The sequence below is a fragment of the Amyelois transitella genome, chromosome 9, assembly GCF_032362555.1.
Source record: "Amyelois transitella isolate CPQ chromosome 9, ilAmyTran1.1, whole genome shotgun sequence".
Taxonomy (NCBI): Eukaryota; Metazoa; Arthropoda; class Insecta; order Lepidoptera; family Pyralidae; genus Amyelois; species Amyelois transitella.
In genome coordinates, this window is record NC_083512.1 from 5,631,662 (window position 1) to 5,652,017 (window position 20,356).

The 20,356-nt window shown below is 32.7% G+C and overlaps 1 protein-coding gene across 1 annotated transcript; it reads right to left on the bottom strand.

Moving 5' to 3' along the window:
- Positions 1 to 1,065: 1,065 nt before the first annotated feature.
- On the bottom strand, positions 1,066 to 20,307 carry LOC106134619 (lachesin). The gene is made up of 10 exons (XM_013334714.2): positions 20,205 to 20,307; positions 11,201 to 11,298; positions 9,318 to 9,525; positions 8,697 to 8,855; positions 8,055 to 8,183; positions 7,375 to 7,512; positions 6,104 to 6,253; positions 5,417 to 5,449; positions 5,275 to 5,337; positions 1,066 to 2,636 (listed from the first exon to the last, which is right to left on the bottom strand). Exons 1-10 carry the CDS (start codon positions 20,305 to 20,307, stop codon positions 2,530 to 2,532), a joined length of 1,188 nt encoding a protein of 395 aa, XP_013190168.1. The 3' UTR covers positions 1,066 to 2,529.
- Between the last annotated feature and the right edge of the window lie 49 nt (positions 20,308 to 20,356).

A 20,356-nucleotide genomic window follows, 5' to 3' on the forward strand; every position in this document is an offset into this window, starting at 1 on the left:
ATAAAAAATAGTATCGTTGAGTTAGTATCTCGTGACACAAGTCCCGAACTTACTTCAAGGCTAACTCAATCAGTGTAATTCGTCCCGTATATATTTGTTTATATTTATTTATTAATCTCTTACTTCGCATCGACGACGAAAAACTTGATATACAATACAGTAGACTCAACAATTCCGGTCCGCGGTCTCCCAGACATTACGATCTAGCAAACGAGGAGGCCTTGAAGGTCGAGCCCAAACAAATTTGTATTCATAGTGCTGACGAATGTCTTTCAAACCGCATGTTATCGATAGAAAGTAGCTTCGATAAAACTTTGTTTTTATGCTTATTACTTAAATGGGTTACTACTATGTTTACTTCTTCCTCTTGGCTTTTAGTCCCGGTTGCATCCTTACCACTCTGAAGAGGTTCCCGGGGTCTGCTTTTGACTGTGGAGGGTCCAAGATTGGGTGAGTCAGCGTCCATTAACGCAAATGAAATGAGGAAGTATCAGGTTTTGTAGAAAAAAGAAGAAAGTATGCTGTGAAAGTAGTCTACGTCTTTCACATATATGCTACTATCGTGTAAGTACACTTTCACAAATAGCTGGCTCGCGTGCAACTAGGTAGCAACTCTTGATGTTTTGTCGCGATGAACGCCAACATTAGACACATTTCTGTGAAAAAATCTTGACGTAAATAGTAAGCTAAACGTATATATATGTCAGGGATTAATTTTTTAATACGAAATCATATTTTAAAAATCATCTTGTAAAATTGTATGTAATTTTTTGACCATCATCATTCTCTCAGACGGATCACGAAGACGTTAGATAGAAGCTACTTTGAACTGAGGGCCCTTTTCAGGAATATTGTCAAAATATATGTATTATATATTCTTACTCTTTCTTACTTTTTCAGAGTTAAAAAGAGAGGAATCATAAAAAGGCTCTTGTCATATACCTGTCTTACCAATATGCTGTTATGGGAGATAAATAAAACAAAACTGAATAAATAAATCAATTTATTTCTCTTGGAAAAGCAGAAATGGTCCGCAATATATACACGCATGCAAAAGGACTGAATATTTGACACTATTTGGGACAAAGTAGGAACGTGATTTGCAGAACATTATTGGACAGATCAAACTTAATAATTCACCATGAATGTGTGAATATTTGACTTTTATTGCGACTTCAGACTTTCGTCAAAGTTGAATTAGTTTGACCATTCTCCCATAAACTTTCCCGAAAACCGAGATAGCCCCTTTACATATAAAGCAATTTCTTCACTAAATACACCAAGTTCCAAATAGGTATTTATAAACAAACAATCAATGAAGTAAAACCTACGTAAAGAAATCATTAAAATGTACAGTAATCTAATTTGTTATATATTTTCTTGTATTAGTTTACTTAGCTTGCTGTTCAATTTTGTTCAATACATTTTCAATAAATATAAAAGCAATGTAAGCCGATAATCAGTTTTCTTTCCCCGTCATGCTTCTCTGTAATTGACTGCCTACAGCATTTTTATACCAGAATGTTTTGTTGTAACCACAAAACAAGGGAGGTATATTTTATAAACATTATATTTACAAGCCTAATAATGAAACTCAGTCTATATATTTAATAATACTTTCATCTCTCGGTGGTTCTTAATTATTTTTATCTACAATTTATTCCTAAAGATATTCGAAATGTCTAAAGATATGTTGTTTATACTGTTATTACAGCATAGTTCTAAAACTTGGTTCACATTAGTATTTTACAAAAAGAAATTCGGCAGTTAACAGCCGCCTCTGAAACTTTTCCTCTATTTTATCTACATCTCAGTACCATCGTATTCTTTTATTCTTAACTACGTATCTATAATATTAGCGGTGAATTTTAAACGACAACAAAAAAAGCGCTTTATTAGATCGAATATCCATTGTTACCACCTTTACGAGTGTATAGGTAGGATATAGTAATATTTGAACAAGACAAACTGTTAAATTATTACCTTTTTTCTGGATTTCAAATCAGTTAATATATTTATCTGTATATGTTACATTACTTTATAATTGTGATTAAAAAAATGAACAGCTTAATAATAAAGTAACTATTCTGTAAAATTTCTTTCCCCTTAAAATGCGAACGAACTACTATATATTTAATTCCCAGAAATAAAATTTGTTTTGATGAATCTAAGTATAATTATTTAAATGAAATAAGTGCATGCCTTTATCATACAGCAATTGAAATTATTTATTGTACATATGACTGTCACATCAATTTATATATTACTTACCATAGTATTCAGAGCTACTTATATTTTGAAAAGTAAATTATAAATAAATAATTGTTAATTTTAATTAAAATAAAATTCTTTCTTAATGTCATACCCATATTTGTACCTCGATACAATATGAAATAACAGTAACAGTTGAAAACAAACCTGCGAGTTATAATTTAGTCCTTTCAAGACTTCAAAGCAACATTTTCATCTAGGTAATATTTTACGGAAAGTTATAATTAATTTATATTCTTAGTGGCTCAAAGCGAAACATCAGCCCAGGGATATTGCAATCTTGATTAAAATGACTAATGAGAGCAAAAAACGAGAGAAAAGCTGATCCTTCGAGACTGCGCCGCTGAAATCTTGTAGCCTGAAATCTGAAAACATTTCGTTAATTAGCTCTGTTTTTTATTACATCTATTCAGCTTTTGTTAACTTTTAGACTAATTATTTATGAACAACTTCCTTTAAACATATCTCCTTATCCTCCTTGTACCGACTATCCTGGAGGCGTCCACCAATAACTACGATCCAGGAGTGGGTAACTCGGTGAGAAAAAGGAGTAAAACAAGTCCAACGTAACGTAACCAGCTAGGTTTCAGAACTGAGTAAAAGTATCACTTACAATATCCACGATGAAGTGATACCTACTACCCACTACTACTAATATCATACAATGCCAACAATTCCAATATATAAAAATACCTGAAAATTGATGGTTAAATAGTCGGAGCTGCAGTTATTAACAGTAATCGGTCACTTTATGGACTAGCCGGGAAAGTTTTCTGGCAACTTTGCCGTTCAGCCGGGCAATTTAGCAGTTACGCTGGCGACATTATCGATCTCTCAATTATCCCGGCAAAGATTTTCGGCAAAAATGTCTAAGTTAATTAACTTATAACAACTTTTAGTACCTGGATGACCGAGCAGAGCTCGGTGTGTTTTATTAACTGTTTCAAATGACATTAGGAAAACCACAATTATCGTACCCTATCATCTTAATTGGAAAATGGTTTAGGGTGAAATAAATACGAATTTGCCCAGACGTGGATCCAGTATTTATATAGTATATACAAATAATGCTCGTTCAATAGTAAAGGATAGGATTATCGGCTTTTATAGATAACCAAAGCAGTTCAAGGTTAAACGTTTATTTAACAAAGATAAAGATTTAATTTAATATGCCTTGACAACAGGGAAGAAATACATTCTAACGTAGGACATTAATTTACAAACCGACAAATGGGTTTTAAAATAGAATTACCGTTTATCTTATTAACCAACCTCATAAAAGGAGTAAGTAGGTAAATACTTTATTGTTCATTAAATAGAGCACATTAAATTACGAAACGCGATACAAAGGTGAGCTTATCCCTAAGTGGGATCTGTCCCAATCAACTTTATTTAGGGAGTTTTATATTGGACTCGTGTGTAAACTTATATTCACCATTTACTCAAAAATTACTGATCCAACAACAATGCGACTTTCATCATTGAATTGCAAGTTATTTTCATGAAGCTTATATGCAACATGTACTCGTAAGAACCCGATCTAGATCTCCAAATAATAACAAAACTCCCGAACAACCTAATAAATAGTTAAGTAGGTAATAGGTATGTATAGCCACGTAGAACTAGGTACTCAATATTGTTAAAGGTTGTTTTTCTTCCTTCAACAAAATATATTTTTTATTATATATAACGTCCACATGTATAATAAAAAATATCAATACGAAATCTTAAGATAAATGTATTGTATACGTTAATCATACATAAGAGGTAAGCATTTTCCTCTTTATAATATTAAGCTTGCCTATTTATGTTTAAAATCTAATACACTTATTCATAAGTACCTCTTTTCATCTCATGAAATTAAATTTTCTCTTAGATATTTTGGGGTATTTAACGACAAAAATTAGGTTTCTACATCATGATTTGATGTTTCTCAGTTTAAGTCTTTCCTTTGTCCAATTTTTGAAGACGTTTAGTAACTCCGATTTCACTTATTTGTTATTGATTTAAGATTTTCTTTTTCGACGAGACTTTTGAAAACACTTCTTGGACAACGTCTTTTCATAGAATCTTTACAATTCGTTAATATCACTTTTTCTAGGCTATGTACTCGTATTTTGCTGTCCGCGTTACGTCATATCGTCATAACAACTATATGTACCTGTTATAACGATACACCAACCTAAATAATTAACTACATACGAGTACAATACAACACAGAGTTACACTTAGTATATGTAATGTTTTTAAACTTATAGATTTAAATTGACTGGTTGTCCTGACGTATGTAATGCAAGAAGCACAAGCAAAAAGGCACCGCATCAATATACATTTTACTTTAGATAGATAAGGAAAAACGTTACTTCCCAAATACCCACATTTCAAAATAAAAGATTTCCTTTTATAAAAAGTTACCTTATCGAATTGTAGAACTTAAGTATTTGCACAAAACAACGTCTAGCGGTCTGATTCTTTGAAAATACCTGAATGAAAATTTTGTTTACTTACGTTAGTATTATATTCATAAAAGTATAAAATCAATAGTTTTATCACGACAAGAGAGGCATAGCTTGATTAATGATTGTAATCGAATCGAATGATCGTTATTTTTGTTACATTTAAGTGACCAAATAATGTAGTGGAAATGTTATTCCAGTAATAATTACTATATTGACGGACTCGTCAGTGAGCAATTTCGTGTGAAGCAATAACAATGAACGTTTGTTTGTAGATATTTTCTATTCACAGTTAATATGGGAGAATCTACTAAATAATACAATTAATGTCTTTTTATCGACGTGATTCAGAAGCAAACCATTGCGCCAAACACATAATCAAATATAATTGCGAAAATCTGGCTAAACCACTCGACCAATGTGCATGATTTTTATTAGATTTTTTTAAACTCTTCTAGAAACATTTGTGGGAGTGAGAAAACGGGAATTTCACTATAACGCGAGCGAGACTGAAGGATAAAGTTAATTTGTTATATTACAAACTTACCCTGAGTCCCGAATGGAGTGCTCTCGGACGATTTATCAACCATAATGTTGAGTCGCTGTACAACTGTCAAAAGAAAGCTTTATTAAATCTTGTTCGAAGCAGTAAAGTGCAAAGGCAGTTTATATTGCAGTGTGAAACTTACCATTCTTATTTTCTAAAGCTGCAGGAGGCATGGCTGTTAAAAAAAAAATAAAAAAAATACATACGATTTCAAGATCACCAACACGAATAAAATATGTAATGCCTGATGATAAAAGAAAAGAAAAATACTAATTATCATAAAATAAAAAACAGAAATCAACTTTGATTTTTCCAATATTTACCAAACAAAGGGAAAGTTACAACAGCGTCTCGGCGGAGGCATTTGTCGCCAATCAATCGGCAAGAAGTTTATTTGCCAAGCCTTAATGTCGTATTTTATTAATTATTTTTGTTTTGCACTAAATCGCTTAATAAAATCTAAATAAGCTTCCCGAAATAACGTTTACGGATCGGACAGGATTTTCGATATATGCCTAGTGTATATACAGTACACTACACAGCAATAAGTATTTCTATTGTTACGAGATTCCGAGAAAATTTCCATTATTTTCTTATCCGTAGAAATAGCTTATTTTCACATAAAAAAGCCCTAGTTATAACTATGGTTCGCACCATTGTATTGTAACAACCGTCAAATAATACAATATCCATCTTTTTCGTATAAAGACAAATAATTATAAATAGATTTTGATATATCAACAAATAAAAACATTATTTCTGAAATGCGTCCATTCAATACATATACATCATATAAATAACACGAATGAAATCTTCTAAGAAAACTTACGATATAATTTAATAGTGCCCTCAGTGTCACCCAAGGAATTCTTGGACACACATTTGTAGGCGCCGTAGTCCGACGGCGTTATTCTTCGGATCGCCAGCCGCATCACTGTGCGGTACCACCCATCAATTTTTTGAGGTTCAACTCCGACACCTAAGAAATTAATAAATTTAGTGACTTTCACACAACACCTAGTCTTACTATAAACAATGACACTTAATAAATTAAAAAAATATCGAACATCCATTTTTCACTCCCAACTAACAGCTACTGCCGCGCGCTTGCTTAAAAGCGTGTTTGAAACAATTTTTTTAGATACTTCTATACTTTTTGAAGTACTTATTTTTTGTGTTTATCACTGTTAAAAAAGTAAAGGTAATTTTGGAACCAATGAATGGATTTTGCAAAAAAAAATTTCCTTTTTATTTTTCCTTTTTTTATATAAATTCATAATTAGAGAAAGCCGCATAGAAGAATAAAATCCCCTGTGAAAAAAAAACGTGTCGAAGGTGAATACATTTTTCATGCAAATTTGGTTCACTGTCCATACCTAGACAATGATTTAGTTACATGGCTAGTTACCTATGCGCTAAGACAATACACCCGCAATGCCCAATAAGATAAGCGTCGTCTCCACAATACCTTGATACCGCATAATATAATCTACAAGTGCAAGGGGTTCAGAAATAAGTCTGTCTTAGATCTTAAAATTGAACCAGCATAACGAATGTCACTTCAATTTCAGCCGTGTGGTTCCCGGCACCAATAAAAAAAGAATAGGACCACTCCACCTCTTTCCCATGGATGTCGTAAAAGGCGACTAAGGGATAGGCTTATAATCTTGGGATTCTTCTTATAAGCGATGGGCTAGTAACCTGTCACTATTTGAATGATGCCAAACAGCTAAGCGTGGCCTATCAGTCTTTTCCAGACTGTAACTCTGTCTACCCCGCAAGGGATATAGACGTGATTATATGTATGTATGTATGTCACTTCAAAAATTATACGTTTCTTAAACGTTTCTTGTATTTTTTTTTTTTATATATTAGATTTTTTTAATGTAGGAAGTCTAACGGCATTATGGCAATAAAGTTTAAAAAAATAACTGTCAATAAAAATCATAACTTTCAAATCATAAGAAATTTCAAGACAAGTTGCGCTCTTTTACTTTCAAATGGTAAGTTCGAAACACATCAGTTATCATAGAGAATTCAGTCAACAATGCTACTGTTGACATTGATTTTAATAAGGATTTACCATTGTACTATGCTTACCGACAGGAACATTTTCTCCATTCTCTCTATTCCAGTAGCTCACTGGTTTGGGGTACGCCTCCGTCTCGCACTCGAGCACGAGGTCCGTGCCCAAGGCAGCTCCTACCAGCTGATTTCTTATCGTGATTACAGGTGGAACTAGTACGGAAAATATTACATTTTAATCCTATCATGTACAAGAGAATAAAATCTTAGCTTATAACTAAGTATACGTAGGGATTTGAAATTTGACATGTAGGTTTTTCATGGGTTCTAGAGGTTAACTACGTAAGATAAGTTTCCTGCAGGAATTTTTCGATAAACGCGTACGGAGCCGCAAGCATAGGTACTCTACTAAAATAAACAAGCATAACATTAAAGATGGTATGCTTATTTTATTGAGATATTTTCACACTTGTCTGAAAATAAGTTTTTTACTTTTCCTTTTATATTTTTTACCTTCCGTTTATTCATAGACACATAAACGAATAATAAAGGACTACATATATTATTCAGATTTCTATCTCAATCCATCTATCATTGAAAGTCTGTGATCGTACACACAGAAGCACCCATGACTCCACAATCTACGAGTATATCAAAAGATAGAAATTCAATATCGAATGTAAAATTATGCGTCACATCCTGTCTGCTCAGCTCAAGCGGGTTATATGAAGTGACCCGTAGTGGCGTTAACTCACATTGCACCGTCAGCATAATTCTCTTGCTCACAGTAGGGGGCACCCCGTTGGAAGCTATGCAGAGATAAGCCCCGGCATGTTGTCTGCTAACTCTACTTATATTTAGTACCGGCCCTTCGAGCGATGACACTGCAAATAAACATTCTTATTTACTATAGTACTTTGAGAACAGTGATTCTGCGGACAACACCGTATTTACCGTCTAAGGTTTTTTTAAAAGGAGAATAATTAGATATTTTAAATAGTATCTAATGGCGTTGGTGTTTTTATATCATTGATTAATTAATTTGATATCCTTCATAATAAATTACTGCAACTAAATGTAAAATCAATCGACGAAAATTACGTGCCTATATTAGTACAATAACCAATTCAATTTGTTACATACAATAGTAATTAAAGTGTATGGCTTTAATATTCAGGAATATTTTAGTCATGTTTAAATGATTGTTAGTTTAATTTTTTCATTTTAATTGTATAGAGACCTATAAAGAATATATTGCTGCATAATCGTTTAATAATAAGATGTGTCAAATAATAAGATTAGAGACCAATTTTACTTTTTAAAAAAAACAGCCAAATGGATGTCAAGTCGCGTACAATGACTGAATTGAAAAAATATCATGTAAGTTAAACAATCACCTTTGATTCCGTCCGCAATAGTGATAGGTTTGTTATGTTCTCTTCTCCAAACGATTTGTGGCATCGGCGAGCCGCTGGCTGCGCATGTCAAACTTACGGAGGCGCCTTCTCTGACCATCTGGTCAGCACTGGTGCCGCGATCCAGAATGTCAGGGGGTACTGCATCAAAAGGATTTTTGTTAAGTGTTGTTATTACTTGTAGCATACTCCTTTTTATATTTAAAAGTATTAAATAATATAAAAAAGTAAAATAAGATATGTATGTGATAGTTTACCAAACAATATGGGCAGTCATATTACATTTTGTTATTTTATACACGGTATCTAGTAAATCGTCAATACGCTTAACTTTATAAAATATAAAACCAAGAAATACTCACACTTAAACACACAAATAATAAGTTAAATAAAACCTTTGATACTTCGTTTAATTATTTGGAACGAGAACCATACGCGTTATATCAGACACTCTGTACATATTATTTATTTTGGTAATATTAAAAAATAATAAAAAACCGTATCAAGTGTAGTGTTAATAACGCTTTTAAACAGTAATTATCTAGCACCTCATCCTTCGAAGTCGGTTGAAACCTAGTCACCTTTAAATAAGATAGAACTCACCAACGACATCTAAATATCCAAGCTGGCTCTTCATAGGGTCAGTGTTGATCTGGCACATGTACCACCCTCTGTCCGTCTCCCGGAGTTCCCTGATGTGTAAGAACCAGACTCGCTCGTCGCTGTGGGTTACCCCCACCCGCCGACTCCTCGATATCACGTGGTTATGGATCGTCAGAATGGTTTGTGTATCCACTCTTAACCACGCGACCTGAGCAAAGATATACACATAAATTATCAATTCATTCATATAATCATCGTCTTTATCCCTTGCGGGGTAGACAAAACCAGCAGACTTAAAAGCTGATGGGCCGCGTTAGTATTCAAATAGTGACAGGTTGCTAAGTCATCGCCTAAAAGAATGATCGCGCCTTTACGACTTTCGTGGGAAAGATCGTCCTATTCTTTTTTATATTGGTACCGGGAACCACACGGCAATTATCAATATATGTCAGTATACCGTATTTTCGATAAGCTTCCTAATGTATCTCTAAAATTTTGTATTCTTTACTAATGTGAACATCATTATCATCTACACGGTCAGGTAAAAAGTACCCGAAACCGCCGAGCTTGCATGAAGAGAGTTATGAATGTTTATGAAACGAAGGAAGTATGCAGAGATCGTGGCAAGTAGAAAGAGGTAGTCTCTGTCTACCCCACCGGGAAAGAGGCGTGATTTTATGTATGTATGTAATGTATGTGAACATCATCTAAGTTGTTGATAAATACTTAGTAGTATTTTTATTCAATAACGAGAATTCATTAATTCAGTCATATGGTTGAAATTAGCGTAATTTTGAGTAAAAATATTTTTTTTACTAAAAATTAAACCAGGTTGATACACATACATTTCTTACATATTCAACTAACCGGGGCTTATCACTGCAAGTAAAATTTCCCATTTTCCGTTATAAAATGTAATGAAAATTGAAACAATGCTTAAATGGAAATCGGCTTTTTCTTTACATAGAACAGAAATTCAATTTAGTGAGAATTGCTTAATGTATTCTTTAAGTTAGATTTGAGTCTAAAACTTAGTATCCACTTTAACAGTCAGCTTACTTCGTTCAACATGTTTAAACCAGCAAACAGCGTGTGATCTTGAGAATGCTAAACTTTCGAGAATACGGAAGAATATAAGTTTTATTGGGCAAGTTTTTAAGATTTTAATTCTTTATTTTCAACAAACAATACAAAATAATACTTATTTTTAAAACTTTTACCGTTTCCAAAGGAGAATCAGCGGCACAAACTCGCTACGACAGTTTTTTAATGATATCCATCGAAAAGAAATCCGGTGTGTTTATTATTCATATATAGGTTTTTAATACTCAGCTAGGCATTGGTCATAAGTATATAAATTAAAAATAATACATAGAAATAATAAAGCAAGTTAGATTTCATATCTACAACATATTATTCGGGCAGTAAAAGTAAGACACTCGAAGTTTGGTGGAAAATGCCATTGGCAAGGAAGTAAAACAATTTTATACATCATCTAAATGTCACCGGAATATTTAAACAAGAAAAGTTTTTACCGTAATTTGTGTTTTCATCCTGCCCTTTAAACTTTTAAGTAAAATACAAATATTTACTTTAACAAAAAATATTCATAACTCTGACGTATAAATGAAAAAGGTCGATACTAGTAGTCTCTAGAGGGTGAACTTGGATAAACATTTTTCATCAAATTGAAACTAACCCCTCACCTATCTTTCATATGCCTACTTATGCTAGAGGCTGGTAAGTTCTAAAATTAAATTAAAACACATATATATTAAGCAGAGAGTTTGTCTGAGTATCCTCTTACTTTATGAAAAAAAAACGTGACAAATATGAGTTCGTTCATATAGGTTGAGGGATAAAATAAAAAGTAAATATTTTACCTTAAATGTGGATAGATTGTGAACAGTGCATGCCAGGATTGCCTCTCGTCCTAGCGGCGCCGTGACGTTGGCTATAGGTCCACTAAAGCCAGGTTCATCTGCAAAATTTATAAAATATTACAAAACCGTAAAGTCTTTTTTATATTCGCATCCTTGTAACAATGCCATAACATCACGCCTATTTCCCATTGGGGTAGACAGAGACTATATATTTCCAGTTGCTACGACTCTTGCAGACCTCTCTCGCTTCCTCCACACTCATTGCTATTTTTTACAAATTCAACTTATTATTCACATTCTAGCATTCATCCCTGTTGCATCATCAGGATTTTGGAAGGTCAGCGCTGGCTGCCAGCTAGTATATGCTGAGATGAGAGGTACCCTGGCTACACCTTTATTTCCATTATTTTTTTTTTGTATAAGTTATCGTTATATGATACAAATTTAAATACATATTTAAATACACTGGTTTTTGAAATGGAGAAAGAAAGCATGTAATATTTTAATTGGAGGAGAAAAAGTTAAGCAAGTGAAAGAGTTTGTATAGTCTTACACACAAAGTCTACTAAACGGATTTGGATGAATCTTTACAGTGGGTACCTGTAACAACATACACTAAAATTAAAATAAACTACGGGCAAAGCCGCAAACGGATGCTATTAAGGACAGATAGTAGAAAACTGTAGGTCCATCGGCTAAAAGGGTAAAGGGATTTCATAAACACCTGAAGTTGTTGTTCTTGCATAAATTACATCTTTTGGAAAACTCTGTACATTCCCTTCAAATACCTCAAATACACAACATACAAAATTTGTAAATTAATTTGAATAAATTTTAACTCTCTACAGAATGTTGTTAATTAATTGAAACGTCCATAACATATTTTTTATAAATCCAACATTAGCTTTAGGATTTTGAAAGAACATTCCTTGATAAGCATTTATATTGTTTAAAAAAGTACACCTAGTTTCATAAATATCCAAGATATGTACGTATGTATAATGGAATGTACAAAAAAAAGTACCAAAAACTTGATTAAAATTCTCGTTGAAAATATTACTGTGACATGTTGCAGCAACGTATTCAAAATTGATGAAAATTTATTGCACTTATAAAATTGTAGCTAACATGTAAATTTTCATGAAATAATAAGAATATTTTCTCATTCTCACGTCATATTTTTTTCTCAAGAAGAATTCAAGAAGCAATAAATGTTTGATGGCGACTCAAGTGTTAATAAAGTGAAAATTTTGCTGCTTAATTTTAAAATGTTCTCATTATTTATGACATCCACTAGACGGATCCACGTTACCTGTTTAGGAGTTGACGATGAGTTTCCTCTTTACGAAAATCCCATTTTAGCAAACATTCCTATATATATAATACGTACGTATTTTCAAATAAAAATATACCAATGATGTTTCTATTACCCACATTATATATATAATTATTAATAAACATCTAGTTTTTATCCATTCAAGCGTAAACAGAGCTTTGATTATCGAATTGACATTCAGAATAGTGACAGGTTGCTAGCCAATGCTATAAAAGAAAAACCCTATAATGTAAGAACTTAATTGAATAATAACGTCACGAAAACTTCATGGAAAGTTTATTATACTCTTGGAACAAAAACAAAGATCAAATTGAATCCAACCCTACGTAAATAAACGCTAATCAATAAATATTCATGTATTATGTATAAACTAAATTGGTTTCTTTCCAAGTGTAATTCGATAAGGTTCTTAAGAATGTTAGTGTGTGACTCGAAGCCAGGCGTTAATGCCAAAATACCCTTTAATAAACCGTGTTTTTATTAAATTAGTTTGGCGTCACGCGACCCACGAAACTAAGTATACGAACAAATTCAGGTCAAACTGACATAGGTTGGAAATAGTATAATTCACCTGCCCAACATAAAGCAGGCCTAAGAAAATAATGTACAACAGCAAAATTATGAAATTGGAAGTCGTGAAACCTAAAAATTGCGGACGATTAGATTGTAATATTTATCGGTTGATCGCATGTAAATTAATAGGCATGCGGCAGACTCGGCGGCAGACAACTATCGATAATTCTATCAATTTATTGGAATTAATTAATCTGGTGCAAAATTTATTGTCTTTTTCAATTAAATAACAATTGACCAGTGTCGTTACACATCAAAATGTTATAATCTAAACATATAATAAAACAGTAAAAATTTGTCTGTACATTTAGTATTTTTGACTGAAATGGAAAGAGGGACACTTAGAATGAATAATAGAAAGGAAAATTTTTTTTTTAAATTTCTTGTCTGTCTGTCAGTATGTATGATCACGATTATCTATTATGAAAGATATCACGATGATATATTATGAACGTACTGAACCGATTTACTTAAAACTTTCACCAATTGCTTTGTTTGTCAGTAAAACATTTAAAGTTTGTTTCATCAAAATCGGTTAACTAAAAAAAGTTATCGACAATTGAATGAACTCAAGAGGCATCAGTTGGACTGCAAATAAGTTTCGAAATTTAAAATTCAAAGTCATTTATTGTACGACAGCATAATATATAACATATAAATAACATATAAATATAAGTGAAAATCAGTTTGATAATGTTCTGGTTTTGCCGCAAAACATGCGTAATTCTCACGTAAAAAGATTTTTGGTTTGTTAGTCTACTTTAGTACCGTGTGATTCCTTGCACCAATACAAAAAAGAATAGAACCACTCCATCTCTTTCCCATGGATGTCGTAAAAGGCGACTAAGGGATAGGCTTAAAAACTTGGGATTATTTTTAGGCGATGGGCGAGCAACCTATACTATTTGAATCTCAATTCTATCATTAAGCCAAATAGCTGAACGTGGCCATGCAGTCTTTTCAAGCCTGTTGGCTCTGTCTACCCCGCAAAGGATATAAACGTGACCATATGTATGTATGTAGTCTACTTCCATTTCGACACCACCGCAACGGCCTCGATGGTCCAGTGGTAGGCGCGTGAGACTGTAAAGTTGGCGGTCCAAGTTCGAGCTCCAAAATAAACAAGATTTTTTTTTATGAAATTTTTTTTTGTGTTGTTTAAGTAGGTATTTTATTTAAAAAAACTGAAAATCAAAATACTACATATAATAAAACGGTAAAAATATTTTGTCTGTACGTTTAATATTTTGACTGAAACGGATAGAGAATTTTTTTACATTTTTTGTCTGTCTGTATCTGACTGTATGATCAAGATTCAACTCGAAATTTACGCGGAAGAAATCGTGGGCAACAGCTAGTGTAATAATAATCCATAACGAGTAGGTACTCGAAACTTGCCTCAAAGTTTTTAAATGATGTATGTAAGTAAATTTTCAATAAATCTCCAAGTTGTGTAGAGTGTATCAAAAAGTTTAAGTATTTGTTATTTCTTACTAACTCTAATTATACAATATATAATATATATATAATATATTTACTAACAAAAAATCTTTAGGGCCTATTTCGACAATTCCATGTAATATCGATAGTAAGATCATCGATATTTTCGATGCACTATAAATTTGATTCTAACTTAAAGTTGCCATAAACATGACGTCAGAAACCCGATCGGCATCGCTCCTAGCACGTACTAAATGTAAACACGATATATTTTTATACATTTAGGTAACCAGCTCTAAAGTGTTTCCGCTGAAAATATTGAAAAGTAGTTTATAAACATTACCTCTTATGAAAGCAACAAAGCCGACTTTAATGTAAATGCTTTTACCGCGAATCTGTTATATTTGGATTATCGTAAATTTGACGCGCAGTCAATTAGTGGGGGCAGGTCCGGCACGAGCGCGCTCCTAATTTGTCGGTGACAGCGCCGGAACCTCAACAAGCCTAGTTTTAACTATACCACTATTAAAGGCCCATCGCACACTTTATAAGTTCTTAATGTATAATGGAATGTGAATAAGATTGCCGTGTGGTTACCGGCACTTTAAAATAGGACCACATGATATATTTCCTATAGATGATGTAAAAGGCGACTAAGGTAAATGCAAATTTTTTTTCTTCGTATAGGCGATGGGTTAACAACCGTTCCCCTATATGTCACCTAAGTCTTTTTCCAAAGACTACTGTATTTGGAACAAGTTGCATCCAATTGGTTCAGCAGCAAACAAATTTACTTTCGCATGTATAATAGTTGGGCAAAATCCGCCCAGTTAATTTTGCATAAAAGAGTCACAAACTCACACATCCGTACAAACTTTCGCATTTATAGTCAGTAGGAAGGAAGTTAATGCATGATTGTTTCAGCCACCCATTATTATCGTAAAACTCGTCACTCAGCAAATTGGATTATGAATGGTTTGGTCGAAATTTATTTTTGTTACCTATGCAAAAAGTGATTTCACGTGAAATTCTACCTCTTAAAACAAACTTTAACGTTAGCAGCTATACATATGTCTACAAGAAATTTGAACTGAAAACGAGGGGCTTCAGGTCAAGTTTTTGAAGTGTATTTTGTATAACAACTAGACATGAAACTTGAAGCTTTATACGTACTAAATCCCACAGGTTCAATTTTTAGTTTCAGCTTTCATACTTTCACTAAATCCCTAGTCTAATAAATAAATGTACAGAAACATAACTATATTTTTATCTGAATCTCGTCTGTCCATCAAGAAGCGTGGGCTTCCGCCTTGATATAACTGGTTCTGTCTATCCCGTAAGGAATATTAACGTGATATGAGTTCCGCTTACAAAATTTCCCAATCCTGAATAACCTTGTTTGGCAAACCCTACACCTTAGAGAGGACGGTACCGGGACAAACGGCAGAAAGAAAATAATATGATTTTGACGCCTCTTTGTAAAAATTCGAATCATATAAATAATTAATGTCCATCTAAGTGAAATTTGGAAAGTCTGCAGTACACCAAACAATTTTGGCTATTCGCTTGTCAAAACGTCTTAAAGTTGTTACTTTATCAATGACATTCAGACAATAAATCAAATTGTTCCGCCCTTGAAATCGCTAGCTTGTAGTACAATATTTATGGACTAGGCCGATAACCCAGTCAAAGGTCAGACTAGTTTTGTCTGTGGAATTGTTGTGGAAACTAATAGTTGAACTAATGCTGCAAATTCATAGAATTCCATATTTATTTATTAATTAATTTAAACTTTATGATTCAAAAGGCAATCCGCAATGCTTCTCGCCTTGATTTAATTTGTGGTTTGTTGATGAGTTAGCTTGATGTAAGAAACAGTTCAATAAAATATACCTACTATTTTATATAGCACAACAGTCACTTAATGCTAGAAGAATTATCGACTAGTCAAACATTGAATCAGACAAGGAACTTTGAACTTAACAAAAAACGTAATTGTCGTTGTCTTATAACGGACGCAGTTTTCTGCGTAATGTACTGGCAAGTATAAAAAAACGTTATGGTTACAAGTGGCATGATTACTATTAGTTACAACGGCACAATTACCCGAATTTACTTTATTTATCACTTCTATAATCTTATTATTTCGACATCTAAAGTATGAAATTATAATAAAAGCTTGTCGCGATTAGAGAATGTGAGATGATGTGAAATGCGAGAGATTAAATTTTTGAGATTGAATTTACAAATTGAAACTATCGCGACAAGCTTTTATTAGAATTTAAATTCTGTAAAATCATAAATGAATGTGGTAAATGTGTTTAAAAATTTTATTTTCATCTTTTTAGCGCACTTAAATAAAAGCTTGTTTAAGAAGTTTTTTATAATTATTTTGTTTTATAATTTTTAGTTTTAATCGATAGTTATAGATCAATACGAAAGTCCATCTATAAAACGGAGAGTCCTTCAACAGAATAACTTAAGGAACGGGAAAACTATTATTAGGATAAACTATATTTTATAGAAGTAGGTAGGTAACTATCCTCCGGCATACCTTATAGAAGAATTAGCTTGTTATATTTCTTAGTATATTCATTTCATTGATGGCGTCATTATTACATGGCCGATTCCCAGTAAATTTTGGATTAAAATCGGGGAAAGATACTAAAAGGTAAAAGCTTGATTTAATTTTCCTTTGAAATATTTTTTTTATTGAAGCCAACCCTGGATGTGGCATCTATTTCATGGTAGACCTTCCAACTGCCTATCATAAACGAATGAGTATACGAAATTTCAAGTCCCAGCAGTTAAATATTGAGGAGTTCCATAGTTAATGAATGAATGAATGCGTATGCAAAATTTCATATCCCTGCTATTTACCGCTGAGGAGGTTCTGGACCAGCATGCAAAACTTCAGCTCAATCGGATACCGGGAAGTGGGTCAAATTAAACTTGAAAGATTTGTTAACAGACAAGTCAAAGTAAAAGCTTTCAATAATAAAAAATCAACGTCCACGCGAACGAAATTGCGAATACCAGCAAGTTAGTGCTAAACACATGGCTGTATTCATTGTTTGCATAAATTATACGTTACATTTCAATAACGAATCAGCATATGTCATAAGGAATTTGAATAGCATAGCTAATAAATATGATAGATATCAAATTCATTTACATATTATTTCTCTAGTGCACACAAATCACATTAAAGGGTGAAGTCAATGATTTGTTTCAGAATTAATGGTTTATTGTTAGTTATATGTGTGACAAAAATTTCGTTTAATGTCCCTATGGCTGAGTTTTATGATATTTATGTATGATTCAGCATACATACAATATAGTACGTGTTTATCACTTGTGGAGTAGCCAGAGTCAACTCACTGTCTTATAAAACAAAGACCACTTTCAGCTGTATGGCCCAACGATGGAATTGAGATTCGAATAGTGACAGGTTGCCCATCGCATAAAAGAACAATCCCAAATTTAGGGATTTTTCCTCAGTCACCTTTTACGACATCCATGGGGAAAAGATGGAGTGGTCTTTTCTAAAGTGGCGGGGACCACACGACATTTTTTCAATTGAAAATTTTCAATATTGTATCTTCTAGTCCTTGATAAAAGTCGAGTCTTTATTATATTTTTATTAACGCTTAATTTCGACTAGAGGATGACCGATTTTCGTCAAGGTGGCATTTCAAATATTACCTATAGTTAAGCTGAACCATCATGGGTCACCATCATGTATCCCAATTTTCACAATTATTAGTAATCATTAACAGAGCATAACATATTCACATAATGTATAGCATACACAAATACACACACACACAACTCATACGTAATTTCGAACTAAGAAACGGAGGATCGTATTTTCTTAATATATTGCGGATACCTTTATTATTAATTTGAAACTTATTTCAAAACTTTCTCTTTGATTAAAATGCCTTGAGACTTGTTTCACAGCAAAAGTACATGCCAAGTTTGTTAATCATATGGGCTTATTAACATGAAATGGGTGTAATGTGAAGGGTGTTACACGTGTTAGAATAATTAATGTATTTATTTATAAATTTCTTTATTGGTTTGGACTATCGTAACTCAAGAATTTTTTTTTTATATTCATTAAGGCTGATCAAGATTTCACCGCCTTGTAAAAGAAAAAATAAAAAAAAATTTAAGGGACAAATTAGTTTCAAACACAGTTTGAGGTAGACCCAAAGTAAACTCGAAACTTATGTTCCTGGGATAACACCACGACACTATTATCTACAATAAACTCTTATATAAATATTCAAGTCCCAGGTCAATCAAAAAAGAGGTCGTATTTTTTATTAAGATAAATTTTACACCTACCTAAAAGCATAAGTTATTGTAAGTGCAAGAAAGTAACAAGATACTGCCTGAAAGATCAGATATTAAAAGGTTTTCTATCCGCAGGCAGCGTAGCACTTATTATTTGTACTTTATGTCTCAGGTGTTTGGTCACGAATGAATGATTGTGTGGTTATTTCTAACCCAACCTTGCATGCATCATTGTTTCACATTCAATTGCCTGGATCATGTAGTTTATCTAAGATGTTTCCCTCATCTCGACAATTTGGTAACCATTCAAATTGATATATGTTAGTCAGAGACGAGTCATCGGTATATACGTAAATAGCTAAAGTGAGATTCGGGTCAGACAAAGTCAGTCTTAATCAATTGACCACCGAAAGTTAACCATCAAACAAATATATTCAATTAGTTTATGATCTCTGTTATTGCCGATATTTTGTAATACTTTAATGACATATATGTTGTTATTTGCAATATGAGTGTACATTATGTACATGTCTTTCTAAAACCTATCAAAATAACAGGACTTTTAAGAATTGTAAAATGTACTATGCCAATGCAAATTTTTGCGTAAAATATCTAAGGTATTCATTGAAATATACAGTCGCAAATTTTATTAATGTGTGTCTGTTTCATTTCATTATGAAAGATTGTATAGAAAACCTAGTAATTCATAATAATTTTAAATGGTAAGGACATGAGGTTAGTATTTTTATAACAACAGTTTGAGTGGAGTAAAGCCGTAATAAAAACGAGTATAAGTTTTATTACTAAGAAATAAATGCAAAATAAGGTTGAAAAAAAATTTGATTTCTATAAGTTATCATTAAAGAAAAACTAAATTTTTAAAAACGAATTATTCTACAGATTACAAACATACATACATAAAATCACGTCTTTTTTCCGGGTAGGTAGGCAGAGACTGTGTGACCACGATGTCTGCATATTTATTTCGCTTCATCCACATTCTCTACAGATTACAAAAGCAAAAAGTTGGTCTGTTGTGGAGACAACTCTCTTTCTCTCTCCCATCTATATAGCACCATTACGATTGCATTACCAATCCCCAACTCTTTAAACTTCGCCAAGGCTTAGCATGTAAGTATTACTTAGCATATCATATTAAGTCTTGGCCAAGTTTTAAATCGCCTGCTTACATGACGCTAATCTGCTTCGAAAACTTTTGATACAGTAGTGAAAGTATTGTTGGCATTAGTAGCCTAGAAGAAGGCTAGATATCCACAAAAAGAGAAAGACAGATTCCTTTCATTTCTACCGAAAACCGTACCTTATTGTGAAATAAAATATATATCTACTTACGTGTTGTAGCATCTGTGGTTCCCGAAAACAGCCAATCCAAAACGATTAACGCCAACAACAACTTGACGCTTTTGACTAAGGTAAAATGACTAGGAAAATACATGTTTGTTAGTTTTAACTTATCGAATAATCATAAAAACATAAGTACGCAC

What these genes read in the sequence shown, in the direction of transcription:
- LOC106134619 (XM_013334714.2), bottom strand. Translation starts at nt 20,307, where the DNA reads ATGTATTTTCCTAGTCATTTTACCTTAGTCAAAAGCGTCAAGTTGTTG. An exon ending in AATTATGCTGACGGTGCAAT is followed by an intron (nt 7,513 to 8,054) that starts GTGAGTTAACGC and finishes TTTCCGTACTAG; the next exon opens with TTCCACCTGTAATCACGATA. An exon ending in TGGAGAAAATGTTCCTGTCG is followed by an intron (nt 6,254 to 7,374) that starts GTAAGCATAGTA and finishes TTAATTTCTTAG; the next exon opens with GTGTCGGAGTTGAACCTCAA.